General features: G+C 52.5%; 1 protein-coding gene across 1 annotated transcript; it reads left to right on the top strand.

Annotated features, from left to right (window-relative positions):
• Positions 1-2,983: 2,983 nt before the first annotated feature.
• On the top strand, positions 2,984-5,220 carry LOC147975689 (uncharacterized). Its single transcript, XM_087520538.1, has 7 exons — positions 2,984-3,514; positions 3,611-3,802; positions 3,851-4,021; positions 4,142-4,333; positions 4,471-4,587; positions 4,687-4,811; positions 4,929-5,220. Exons 1-7 carry the CDS (start codon positions 2,984-2,986, stop codon positions 5,218-5,220), a joined length of 1,620 nt encoding a protein of 539 aa, XP_087376664.1.
• Positions 5,221-14,182: the final 8,962 nt, after the last annotated feature.

Here is a 14,182-nt window from a genome sequence, read left to right as displayed (position 1 = left end):
GATCTGTAATCCAGTGGTGTCGTGAAGCTGCCAACTCCTTCACAATGTCATTTCCTGCCATGTCTTGACCTGAACAATACCATATTGTGTTAATGCAAATTTAAACTGTGTCACTTTATTCGTTAGTAAGAAATGTGATGAATTGTCAGCACTGATACTTTTATGTGCAAAACATGTCATCTGTCTGCTTGTTTATCTTTCAGACTGAGGAAGATATAAGTGTTGAACAAGCGCAGTCTCATCATCTTGCTCAGCTGCTTGCGCTGCGGCTCCCTAGCAGGGCTAACCTTTCTTGAACTCTATTGAAGTGCTGCCGGTTTTGTATATTATTTTGTCGGCGTGTTTATTTGCACTGGTGGCGATCTTTGATGCCCAGTGTATGTAATCTGTTGTCTGCTTGTGCTTTATTATCATAGTGGCGAACTTTGATGCCCAATGGATGTAATATGTCGTAATTTCTTTATTGTATAGTATAGGTTTTTTCTTATTCACTATGCTGCATTTATTTTACTGTATATATATCTTGTCTTCGCAGTAAACTGGCCAAAGCGAAAATTACGGTACATAATTGGGCCGTCATGCAATCACGATGTAGGTTGGGCCTGAAACGTGTCGATTAGCTCACTGGCTAGCAGCAACCCAAAATGAAACCCGGCCCATGATTGTGCGAATCAAATCATGGGCTTTTAACAGGCCGAAAAATTGTCTCGGTCCTTGTTTGGCCCAATCAGATATCGGCTGCGAGTAGGCCGGGATGCAAATCGGGCCATAGTTAGGCCCAACTATATGACGGGCTTTTAACAGGCTAAAATTAATATAGGGCCGAAATGTTAAACGGGCCCTTAACATGCCAAAACTAATATCAGGCCGAATTAGTAAGTGGGCCTTTAGCAAGTGGGCCCAAAAGCATAGTGTCCAGTTGACGGGCCGAATCTGATATGGGCCATAATTAGGCCCAAAACCTCTTAAAGGGCCGGACCTGATCTGGGCCGTAATTTGGCCCAGAACGTGGTAGGCTTTTAACGGGCTGGATCTCATATGGGCCACTATTAGGCCCGGAGCATGGCAGACCATTAATAGACCGGGTCAAATATGGGCTGGCATTTGGCCCAAAACATGGCAGCCAGTTAACGGGCCGGCCTACTAGGTTCCTCAAAATCTTGTGGGCCTACAGCTGGGCCGGCCCATTAATGTCGGCGAAATCTCGTGGGCCTTTAGCTGGGCCGGCCCATTATGATCCGCAAGAATTTTGTGGGCCTTTACCTGGGCCAGCCTATTATGGCTCACAAAAATCTTGTGGGCCTTTACCTGGGCCGGCCCATTATGGCCCGCAAAATCTTGTGGGCCTTTAGCTGGGCCAGCCCATTATGGTGAGCAAAATCTCGTGGGCCTTTAGCTAGGCCGGCCCATTATGGTCTGCAAAATCTTGTGGGCCTTTTGTTGGTCCGGCCCATTTAAACTTGTTGGGCCGTGTCATGTGTCGACGTATCATAGGCGCCTTCTGTCCAGTGAGTGGATGACATCTGTCCCGATGATGAGCCGACATGTGTTTCCTCTAGCCAAATGATGATTTTACACATGGAAAATCCCCATTGGTTAGGGCTGTTAACGGGTTATCGGATCCAAAACCTGACCTGATAGCTTAACGGTGTTCCGTTACGGTGGATGCGACGTGTCAGTCACCCTTGACGAAAGCACTTCTGTGACGTGCGATTTATCGTCATGGAAGTGGACACTTCCGTGATGATAATTTTGGTAATGTCATGGAACACTTGTACGATAGCACAGGTATGACTATCTTGATTCTGTCATAAATTTGTCATGGATGTACATGCATGACAAAAAAAGAGACCTACTGTGACAAACACGTATCATCACGGAAGTCTATTTTTTTGTAGTGCTAGGGCAGATCCGCATCCCTGTCACCTTTCGCATACATGATAACTACCGCACCGAGCTTGTCGACTTAGACATCGCCCGCATCAGTCTCCCGTACAACGCCATCCTCGAGTATCCATCCCTGGCCAAGTTCATGGTGGTGACTCATCCCGGCTACAACCTCATCAAGATGCCGGGAAGTAGTGGTGTCCTCACCGTGGCAGGGGATAATAAGGACGCGCTCTTGGCCCTCAAGCTCGCCTTCAAGCATCGATTTCACCAACCTCAACAAGGCTTGTCCTCCAGACCCTTTTCCTCTCCCACGCATCGATCAGATCGTCGATTGCACCGCCAAGTGCGATTTACTGTGCTTCCTGGACGCCTTCTCAGGCTATCACCAAATCAAGATGGCAGTGCAGGATGTTGAGAAGACAACCTTCCTGACCCCGTGCAGGGTGTACTGGTACACCTACATGCCGTTCGGGCTGCGCAATGCCGGGACAACCTTCCAGTGGCTGATGCACATTGCCCTAGGTCAGCGGCTTGGGAGGAACGCCGAGGCATACGTCGATGACATAGTGGTGAAATCTCGGGAGGCAAGAACCCTTATCGAAGATTTGGAGGAGACATTTGCCAACCTGTGCAAGGTGAACCCGCGACTAAACCTGGAAAAATGTGAGTTTGGCGTCCCATCTGGCAAGCTACTGGGTTTCCTGGTGTCGCACAGAGGGATTGAGGCCATCCCGAAGAAGGTCAAGGCTATATAGAGGATTAGTCCGCCGCAAACCCTCAAGGAGATGCAGAAGCTGGCAGGCTGCGTAACCTCGCTCGGGTGTTTCATCTCCAAGCTAGGGTAGCGCGCCCGCCCCTTCTTCAAGCTGATGAAAAAGAAGGGCATGTTTGAGTGGACTCTGGAGGCTGACGCGGCCTTCCAAGACCTTAAGCAGTTCCTCACCAGCCACCGGTGATCGTAGCGCCGCGCCCCCTCGAACCCTTGGTGCTCTACCAGGCCACCACACCTCACTCAGCTAGCACAGCCTGCGTGGCGGTCCGGGAGGAGCACCTGGTTATGGGCACATAGCGCAGCGCCCCGCACCCGGCCGAGATGCCGCAGCCTCAGGGTTGTGCTCCTAAGGCCTTAGCCATCCCCTCGATCAGCGGGAGTCCTAAGGATGGTGCTCATGTGGCCATGATTGCTCCGTCAGATGACGAAACTCCTGAGGTTCCCCTACCTCGGGAGGCACGGGACCCTGCCGACGCTTCGACCGTCGTCAAGCACCCAGTGTACTTCGTCAGCACGGTGTTGCGCGATGCCCGGGCGCGCTACCCCATGCCAAAAAAGCTCTTGCTCGCACTCCTTGTTGCCTCCCAGAAACTGCGTCACTACTTCCAAAGCCACCCCATCAAGGTGGTCTCAGCTTACCCCTTGGAGAGGGTACCCCGGAGCCCTAACGTCGCGGGAAGGGTCACCGAATGGAACATTGAATTGCATGCGTTCCAGTTGGAGTTCAACACCACCAGAATCATCAAGGGTGCGGCCCTCGCCAATTTTCTAGCAGAGTGGACTAACTCCCCTGACCGAGAAGTGGGCGAGGACCGTTCTCTCGCGCCCGGAGACGAAGCACCGGATGGTTGGGTCATGTACTTCGGCAGTGCGTTCGCGTGTCAGGCCACGGGGGCTGGAGTTGTGCTCATCTCGCCCACCTAGGAAAAGCTCTACTACACTGTGCAGCTCTGCTTGCGGCATGGCGAGAAGGTCTCCAACAACATCACGGAATATGATGGCCTAATCACTGGCCTCAAGGCTGTGGCGGCTCTTGGGGTGAGGTGCCTCACCATCAGGGCCGACTCCCAGCTCCTTGTCAACTTCTCCAACAAGGTGTACAAGCCAAAGGACGAGCACGTGGAGGCATACCTTGAGGAGGTACGCAAAATTGAGAAACGATTCTTGGGATTGGAATTGGAATTGCAGCATGTGCCGCGAGGCACGAACAAGGAGGCGGACGACATCGCCAAGAGAGCATCCCGACGTCAACCTCAGGAGCCTGGCATCTTTGAGGAGCGGCTCTTCAAGCCATCGGCAGCTCCCCTGTTGCGGGACCAGCATCGCCTCAGGAGGAGCTCCCGCCGGCGCCTCCTTAGGGTGCCCCAGCTTGCGGCCCAACATCGGGAGCCTACCTGCTCCTTGCGCTCGAGCCTCAGGAGGGGTGCTGGACCGAGGAGTTTAAGGCGTACCTGCTTCGGGGCACCTTACTGCATACAGGACGGCGAGCTCTACCGAAGGTGCCCGAACGATATTTCTTTACAATGCATCTCCATGGAGCAGGGATGCGAGCTGCTGGTTGACATACATGGTGGGGACTACGTGCATCACTCCTCATCACGCATCCTCGTGGGCAAGGCATTCCACAGCGAATTCTACTGGCCCATGGCGCTCAATGATGCCACCGAGCTGGTAAGATCTTGTGACGCATGTCAGTTCCAAGCCAAGCAGATCCACCAACCCACTTAGGGACTCTAGACTATCTCTCTCTCTTTCTCTCATGGCCATTCATGGTCTGGGGGTTGGGCATTCTTGGCCCGTTCACACAGGCGCGCGGGGGCTACCGCTACCTCTACGTCCCCATCGACAAGTTCAGAAAGTGGGCGGAGGTGGAGGCCGTCTGCACCATCCCAGCTGGCTTAGCCATCAAGTTCGCCAAGGGCATTGTGAGTCGTTTTGGGGTTCGTAACCACATCATCACCGACAATGTCTCTCGGTTCACGAGCAACCTTTTCAAAACATATTGTGCTAACCTTGAAGCGCAGATATGCTACGCTTCGGTGGCACACCCATGGAGCAATAGCCAGGCCGAGCGCGCCAACGCAGAGGTCCTGAGGGGCCTCAAGGCGAGGACCTTCAAGAAAAAGCTCAAGGCCTGCGGCAGGGGCTGGCTCGATGAGCTCCGATCCGTGTTGTGGTCCATCCGCACCACCGCAACCAATCCCACGGACGAGACTCCGTTCTTCCTCGTCTATGGAGCCGAGGCAGTCCTCTCTCATGAGGTCAGGCATCGCTCCGGGCATGTCTTGGCATTCGACGAGGCACACCAGGATGCATGGCGGGGGATGGACCTCGTGCTAGGGGAGGAGCACCGCTTCCAAGCCTTGCTCCGTGCAGCGAGGTACCAGCAGGCGCTGTCACGGTATCACTGCAGCCCCTCCAGGACACTCGAGGTGGGTGATCTCATCCTGAGGCAGGTGCTCTCGAGGGAAGGGCTTCATAAGCTCTCACCCATGCGGGAGCGCTCATTCAGGATCGCCCGTGTCTCCAAGCCTAGCGCGGCGCGCCTGGAGACGTAGGACGGGATCCCCATCCAGAACGCCTGGAACATCCAACATCTCCAGAAGTTCTACGCATGACCAAGGCTCTGCGCCAATGAAGATCTCCCCTCGTGACACTCTCACATAATAATGAGTTGGGGCTGTACACGCCCCGGGGTCTCCTGAGTGCCACCCTGTGCATCACGGGGGCTCCCACCCATGTCCTACTCGAGGCCCCATGCTCCGCGCTGGTGGGAAGACAAGAAGACTAGTCTAGGTGCCGAACGCGGCTGTTCTTTTGCTTGCTTCCTGTCGTTGTTTTGCAACTTCTTGAATGAAATTTAGAGTTTTCACATCTTTCATTCGCAAGGGTCGGGAAATCTCTTTCTTTTTCTCTCCTCGCAGTATTCGCCCTTTGAATTTTGCCTTTGGGAGAGTGGTAGTTGCCGTCGCTCTTCCTCGCGCATCCTGCGTGCGGGGGCTAGGTACGGTGTGTGCGCCTAGGCTCGCCCACGACCACACCTTCCCAAAACCTTGCTGCCCCAGCTTTGGTGCCTTAGTCCTCGCAGGATGCTCTCAAACGAGCTCACGGGCAGGTGCGCCCTCTCGAGTCCATGCTTCCGGGCATCACGACGTGGCACACTAGCCGCAATTAACCCGCGATGGGGGTCTTGCGAGAGGTATGGCGCCTCGTGAGGTTTTCTAACCTTGCAGCCACATGTAGCCTCCGGGGGTTTGACCATCCTCAAGTTTCCAAGAAGAGGGCCCTCAGGAGTCTACCGCGAGCACATCGAGCTATATCACCCTAACCACACCCAGTTGCAACGCAGACATCATGACATAACATAAAACTAACGAGCATAGCATTATGGCGCAAGCGCCATGGTTCACTACACGCCCCAAGAGGGCCTTCTAATTTTTCGAGGTAGGAGAAAGAAAGAAACAAAAAGCAAGCTGCACGGCTACAGCGGCTCCAGCAACGCTCGAGCTCAGTCGGAGTCTTCCTCCTATTTCATTGAGGTGCACCAGTGATGTAGCTCGTCATCCTCCCTGGTCCAAGCCCTTCGGCATGGCGGCTCGTCCTGCTTCACCGAGGAGCCTCTGCTGCTGGAGGCGGCGCAGCCGTCACCAAGGGCAAGCTCACCGCCAGCGGCGACACCGGTCTTGTCATCCTCGTCGTCGATGTCGCTCTCTGGGCAGCACCCCAGGCATCGGCCATTTTCCTGAAGACCCTGAAATAGAGGGTCGCGGCGCTATCATACCTGAAGTGGAGGGCGCACCTCCCATGAAAGCCACGCGTGCGGGCAAACGGCTGCCACCCGTGGTTCAGGAACACTTTGACAGCTGCGGTGAATTCAACGTCCACCCATGAGGCCTTGCTGCAGCAACCATCAGCCTGCAGCCAGAGGTCACCAGGCCCTCGGGCCGGCAGCGCGCCCATGAAGGAACGTGGAAGGTGGAACCAGATGCCTCTGGCCTCCCGGACCACAGGACGAATTCCGGAGATGTGTCGGCTGAGTGGGAGCGTGGCCGTGGTGGCCGAGCGATCACCACCCGCCTCCACCCATCACTGAGGTCACCCCGTCCGCGGCAGCTCCTACCTCGAGAAGCGGCACTACAACGGCTGCCAGAGGCAACACCGGCCGTCAAAGGGGTGCGCCCGCGCCCCCGAGAGGCTGCCACCGGAGTCACCGCATGCTTTCGGGGCCGCCCACGACCTCTCTTGGGCGGCGGTGAGCCTGGCCCCTCCTTGGTGTCCTTCCCTTTCTCCGCCGGAAAACCTCCTCACCGGCGCCATGGATGCTTCGATCAGACAACGAAATAGGAAGGAAGAAGAAGGAGCAAGCAGCAAGAAGACGAAGATGAGTAGGGGACTCCGCCCCCCCCTCCCGCCCCATTTATAGCTACAGGGAGGCCAACCGCTGGCCTCCCACGATCCCCAGTAATGATGATCTTTTTGCATGCAGCAGGCCATTGTCAAATCGAAACGATCGCCGAGGCAGCATGGAGAAGTGGAGACGCCCATGTCCCATCAAGCGCCATGTGTCAACAGGGTCTATAGGCAGTTGGGGCCCGTCGAGCTTCGCCCTTGCCCTTTGGCCTCGCCTTGAAGCCAAGCTCGAGCCCTTGGACCCGGGGGCTATTGTTGGTGTTCTGGGAACCAAGGTACCCAGACTTGTCTGCCTGCGGCCCACGGTGTCGCACCATCAACGGCCTGGTACGGCCCGTCTTCAGCATGGAAAACACCAGACCCTCGCGAGGGGCCAAGCCTCGCGAGGCGGAAAACACTAAGACCTCTAGAGGGAGCAGCCTCCCTAGTCTAGATCCCGAGGAGCGGAGATTCCTATACAGGCGCTAACCTGATGAGGTTAAGGTGACGTAATCCATGACGGCCATGGCCAGGCGGGCACCTGCGGGTGCAGTACATTAGGTCTCCTCTTTGGTGCTAAGGTGGCAAGCGCAGGAGCAGAATCCCGACGAGGCATCCAAAGGTTTCCATTTCCGTGCTACAAGACCAAGACCTCCAGGACAGCAGGACGGAGGTCATCGCCGAGCCCACCACGACGTCATGACCAGAAGCTTTGCAGGCGAAGACCACCTTTAGTTAGGATAAGATGTACTATTTGTCTCCCATGAAACTTGGACGTTGTGGGATCCCTTCCCGCCTTCATTTTGGGGGAAGAGGACCAAGGCCACTATAAATATAGGTTAGCCACCACCATACACTACAAAAAAAAGACACATCCATGACATTTTGGGCCGAACGAAAAAAATATGTCATACTTATGAGACTTCTATGACGATAATTGTGACAAAACCCGGTATCATCGTAGATGTGGTGGGGTCCTACTTCTATGACAAAAAATCATGATAGAAAATGGGCTTTTCATCCTGGGCGGCCCGGAGACGCAGCTGCATGACATTCTTTGGGTCGTCCATGACGGAAAAAACCATGGTAGAAGCGAGGGCGAGGAAAATATCAGGGAGTTCCCGGTTACGCTGGGTGGTCGGGGTCCGAGCGATGCACATTTCTCTTGTACGTACGCACGTGTGTGCGCGGCGTTGCGCTCTAACTGAACCCAAGCGAGGCGTTGGGCTCTAACTGAACCCAAGTGATTGCACTGCAAGCAAGACGTTACTGAACCCGAGAGGTCGATCGATCCCTTACTGTTAACTGAACCTGAGTGATTCCTTCGCTACAGCTTCTAACTGAAGCCGATCGATGCTGCCTCTGGATGAACAGTGTAACACCCACGATGCGGCTATATCTCCCACGTGTCGAGGCACGACTTAGAGGCATAGCCGCATGGTGGTTTAGTCACAAGTGGGGTAATCTTCACACAATCCCATGTACTTAATAAGAAAGGGATACAGAGTTGGCTTACAATCGCCACTTCACACAAAAAAACAAGTTAAACATACATCATCTAGAGTACAATCAAAGGTCCGACTATGGAACCAAAACAAAGGAAGACAACCCCAAATGGTAGATCCCCGATCGTCCCGACTGGGCTCCACTACTGAACAACAGGAAAATGACACATTGTAACGACCCAGATCCTCGCCGAGCTCCCACTTGAGCTCGGTTGCATCACCTGCTCTAGTATTGTCGGCACCCACAACTATTTGGAAGTATTGGTGAGTCATGAGGACTCAGCAATCTCACACCCACAAGATCAAGACTATTTAAGATTATGGGTAGGATAAAGTAATGAGGTGGAGCTGCAGCAAGCGCTAAGCAAATATGGTGGCTAACATACGCAAATAAGAGCGAGAAGAGAAGCAACGCAACGGTCGAGAAGCTAGAAGCGATCAAGAAGTGATCCTGAAACTACTTACGTTCATACGTAACACAAAACCGTGTTCACTTCTCGGACTCCGCCGAAAAGAGACCATCACGGCTACACACGCGGTTGACGTATTTTAATTAAGTCAAGTTTCAAGTTCTCTACAACCGGATATTAACAAATTCCCATCTGCCACATAACCACGGGCACGACTCTCGAAACTTTATACCCTGTAGGGATGTCCCAACTTAGCCCGTCACAAGCTCTCACGCTCAACGAAGGATATTCCTTCTCCCGGGAAGACCCAATCAGGCTCGGAATCCTAGTTACAAGACATTTCGACAATGGTAAAACAAGACCAGCAAAGCCGCCCGAATGTGCCGACAAATCCCGATAGGAGCTGCACATATCTCGTTCTCAAGGCACACCGGATTGTCCAAACTCTCGGTAGGCCAGCCCAGAGTTGCCCCTGGTGGCCACCGGCAGTTGACGGGTTGGACCAACACTCAGAGGAGCACTGGCCCAGGGGATTAAAATAAAGATGACCCTTGAGTCTGCAGAACCCAAGGGAAAAAGGCTTAGGTGGCAAATGTTAAAACCAAGGTTGGGCCTTGCTCGAGGAGTTTTATTCAAAGCGAACTGTCAAGGGTTTCCCATAACACCCAACCGCATAAGGAACACAAAATCAAGGAATGTAACACCGGCATGATGGAAACTAGGACGGCAAGAGTGGAACAAAACACCAGGCATAAGGTCAAGCCTTCCACCCTTTACCAAGTATATAGATGCATTAATTAAAATAAGAGATATTGTGATATCCCAATATATCCATGTTCCAACATGGAACAAACTTCACCTGCAACTAGCAACGCTATAAGAGGGGCTGAGCAAAAGCGGTAACATAGCCAAACAACGGTTTGCTAGGAAGGTGGGTTAGAGGCTTGACATGGCAATACGGGAGGCATGATATAACAAGTGGTAGGTAGCGCGACATAGCGATAGAGCGAACAACTAGCAAGCAAAGATATAACAAGGGGAACTTGACGAATCTGAGTCCTTCGGGTGTCGATGGTAGGAGTACACAGTTCATAGCTGTTCGAGTCATCGGTAGAGGAACTTGACGGACTTGAAACCCTTCGCGGTTGTCGTGGTACTTGGGGTCTTCAGATTTGTCGGTCTCACTCTTGTGATGGTAGTCAAACTTTACATTTCAAAGGGGCTCCGGATGTCGTGGTACTTGGCGAATCCGCGTTGTCATACATGCCAAGAAGAAATTTATGCGACATCGTGACACCTGGCGCATCCACAGGGTACTTGATGGGTCTGGTCTTGGCATGCGAATGAGGATCACAGAACCATGGGGTGCAAGTTGTGCCAAGGTGGTATTTGGCAGCGAGCATGGAGGCCTCGGGGCTGCGTCTTGGCGTGCAGCGAACAATGGTGTGATGTACAGGTGTAGCAGTGGTCTTGGCGTCCAGCGACAACAGTACAGGAAGGCAAGGGCATGGGCGAAGGTGAGGTTGCAGTGGGCCTTGGGCGTGAACTCCAGCGACGGTACGACGGGGAACGACGGACTTGACGGTGGAGGAGGAGGTTGGTGCAGGCCATGATCAGCGGCGCGAGATGCAGCGAGGTCATGGCGGCGCGAGACTTGGATGTCGGCTGCAGGGAAGCTTGGGGCAGGGGAAGCAGCCACCATGGGGACCGGGAGGAGCTCGGCTTTCCTCGGGCATTGCAGGCTGCTGGTGGAGGAGACGCGCGGGCGAGGTGGCTCATGTTCGGCGTAGAGGAAGCAGAGGACGGCGCGGGTCCGGCGACGAAGGAGAACGGCAGGATGCGGCGAGGCTGCGCTGGTAGTTGGTGAAGGCGTGGCCATGGACGACGGTGAGGCGGGTCGAGGGCGGCTGCGCTCCTAGTCGCAGTGGATGGGATCCGGTGACGTGCTGCTTTGGCTGCTCGATGAAGGGGTGCGGCAGGGACCGATGCAGGTCGTGACAATGACAGCGACGCGGGACTTGGCGTGCGGCAGCGGCGGGACATGGCAGCAGGGCAGCGGCCTACAGGGTCGTCGGCGCGGACGCCATGGACGGAGGCCAAGGTAGGAGTCAAGGGGATCGGGCATGGGGTGCTGCCCCTCTGCGTGCTTGTGTGTTGTGTGTGTGGCGGCGCGAGCTGGGGAACGAGGGAGAGGGGGTCGAGCGAGGCTAGGGTTACAGGTATAGATGTGTCAGATGGGCCTAGGCCTTAGCAGGCTGCTGGGAGGCCTGGGTGGGCTGGACTCTCTTCTCTCTCCCTCTCTCTTAATTTCTCTTTTTAGCAAAAGGGATAGGCCAAATATAATTAAAAGAAGAGGCCATGGAGACGAACAAAATTATGAGACATTTTTGTATGGCTTTATGGAATATTTCCACCCCAACAAAAGTGGTTCCAACAAATTAGGAGAAGTTAAACCCAAACAAGTTGACTTGAGCCAAGGAGTTTGAATGGAGGCTAGGCTTTACGAGACTCCAAATATTTTGAGAATTACCATGGAGCTTGGGAATAAAATAAAAGAATTAAGGGCAAAGTTTGGGAACGAACTTGAAATAGAATATGCATGGAATTAAAAATGCAAGTGTGTTTGAGGGGTGGTTCCAAACTAATGGGATATTTTATAGTAGCTCCCTAAAATATTGGGAGAATCTGTTTTAAAGAGAAATCACCATAGTGAATATCCCTCGATTTAAATGAATCGAAGATCCATACAATTTAATTGGTTGACTTTTTAAAAGGGGTGCAAGTTGACATGATGCAATGCAAAATATGCAATGATGAATGCAACAAGCAAAACAAATCACACGACAAAACTCGGAAAACATGGAAGGCATCTGGAGCACCGGTCTTGAGGTGTTACAAACAATGAGCGTTGTTGGGGGCTTTGGATGAACAGTTCTCGGTGGGGGTTTGGATGAACAGGACCCCATGGTAGTAGAGGTCGTTGCCGCTAGATGAACAGTACCCCAATCGATCGAGCCGGTGGATGAACAGGACCCCGTGGAGGGCTTGATGAACTGGACCCCGTGGAGGGCTGGATGAACAGGAAGACCCCGTGGAGGGCTGGTTGAATAGTTGCCGGTGGAGGGCTGAATAAACAATAGCCCGTGGAGGGGTAGATGAACAGGACCCTGTGGAGAGGGCTGGTTGAACAGTAGCCGGTGGAGGAGCACGCGGTGGAGGCTGCATGAATAGGAGACCGTGGATGAACAGTCGAAGGAGGTCGAGGGTGGATGAACAGTGGCCCGTGGAGGCAGTCGACGGTGGAGATAAATAGTATCCCGTGGAGTCCTGTTTTGCGGTACGCCACACCCCTCCCGATGAATAGGACCCCCATTTTGACCGTAGCGCTACAACACAAGTCTGTTTCCTCCGTTTTGCAGTACGCCACACTCCTCCCGATTAACAGGACCCCGTTTCCACCATAGGAGGTCCATCCCATCCCTTTTGCGGTACACCAGACCCCTTCCGATGAACATGATCCTGTTTCGACCGTGGCCTGTCGAACACAAGGCCGTTTGATACGTCTCCAACGTATCTATAATTTTTGATTGCTCCATGCTATATTATCTACTGTTTTGGACATTATTGGGCTTTATTATCCACATTTATATTATTTTTGGGACTAACCTATTAACCGGAGGCCCAGCCCAGAATTGCTGTTTTTGCCTATTTTAGGGTTTCGAAGAAAAGGAATATCAAACGGAGTCCAAACGGAATGAAACCTTCGGGAACGTGATTTTCTCAACGAACAAGACCCAGGAGACTTGGACCCTACGTCAAGAAACAAAAGAGGAGGCCACGAGGTAGGGCGCGCGCCTACCCCCCAGGCGCGCCCTCCACCCTCGTGCCCCCCTGTTGCTACACTAACGTACTCCTTCCTCCTATATATACCTACGTACCCCCAAATGATCAGATACGGAGCCAAAACCCTAATTCCACCGCCGCAACTTTCTGTATCCACAAGATCCCATCTTGGGGCCTGTTCCGGAGCTCCGCCGGATGGGGCATCGATCACGGAGGGCTTCTACATCATCACCATAGCCCCTCCGATGAAGTGTGAGTAGTTCACCTCAGACCTACGGGTCCATAGTTATTAGCTAGATGGCTTCTCTCTTTTTGGATCTCAATACAATGTTCTCCCCCCTCTCTTGTGGAGATCTATTCGATGTAATCTTATTTTTGTGATGTGTTTGTTGAGACCAATGAATTGTGCATTTATGATCAAGTCTATCTATGAATAATATTTGAATCCTCTCTGAATTATTTTATGTATGATTGGTTATCTTTGCAAGTCTCTTCGAATTATCAGTTTGGTTTGGCCTACTAGATTGATCTTTCTTGCAATGGGAGAAGTGCTTAGCTTTGGGTTCAATCTTGCGGTGTCCTTTCCTAGTGACAGTAGGGGCAGCAAGGCACGTATTGTATTGTTGCCATCGAGGATAACAAGATGGGGTTTTCATCATATTGCATGAGTTTATCCCTCTACATCATGTCATCTTGCTTAAGGCATTACTTTGTTTTCATTAACTAAATACTCTAGATGCATGCTGGATTGCGGTGGATGAGTGGAGTAATAGTAGTAGATGCAGGCAGGAGTCGGTCTACTTTTCTCGTACGTGATGCCTATATACATGATCATACCTAGATATTCTCATAACTACGCTCAATTCTGTCAATTGCTCAACAGTAATTCGTTCACCCATCGTAGAATACTTATGCTCTTGAGAGAAGCCACTAGTGAAACCTATGGCCCCCGGGTCTATCTTCATCATATTAATCTTCCAATACATAGTCATTTCCTTTGCTTTTTTTACTTTGCTTTTATTTTACTTTGCATCTTTATCATAAAAATACCAAAAATATTATATTATCATATCTATCAGATCTCACTCTCGTAAGTGGCCGTGTAGGGATTGACAACCCGTTATCGCGTTGGTTGCGAGGATTTATTTGTTTTGTGCAGGTACGAGGGACTCGCGCGTAGCCTCCTATTGGATTGATACCTTGGTTATCAAAAACTGAGGGAAATACTTATGCTACTTTGCTGCATCATCCCTTCCTCTTCGGGGAAAACCAACGCAGTGCTCAAGAGGTAGCAAGAAGGATTTCTGGCGCCGTTGCCGGGGAGTCTACGCAAAAGTCAATATACCAGGTACCCATCACAATCCCTATCTCCC

The sequence above is a fragment of the Triticum urartu genome, chromosome 4A (assembly GCF_056163025.1).
Source record: "Triticum urartu cultivar PI428250 chromosome 4A, HENAU_Tu73, whole genome shotgun sequence".
NCBI lineage: Eukaryota > Viridiplantae > Streptophyta > Magnoliopsida > Poales > Poaceae > Triticum > Triticum urartu.
This window is presented reverse-complemented; position numbering and strand designations above follow the sequence as displayed.

Bases quoted from the DNA above. Each gene is read 5' to 3' on its own strand.
- LOC147975689 (XM_087520538.1), top strand. From the start codon at position 2,984: ATGCCGCAGCCTCAGGGTTGTGCTCCTAAGGCCTTAGCCATCCCCTCG. The intron at 3,515-3,610 runs GTCATGTACTTC...TACACTGTGCAG, and splicing joins ACGAAGCACCGGATGGTTGG to CTCTGCTTGCGGCATGGCGA. The intron at 4,812-4,928 runs GCTCGATGAGCT...TCATGAGGTCAG, and splicing joins AAGGCCTGCGGCAGGGGCTG to GCATCGCTCCGGGCATGTCT.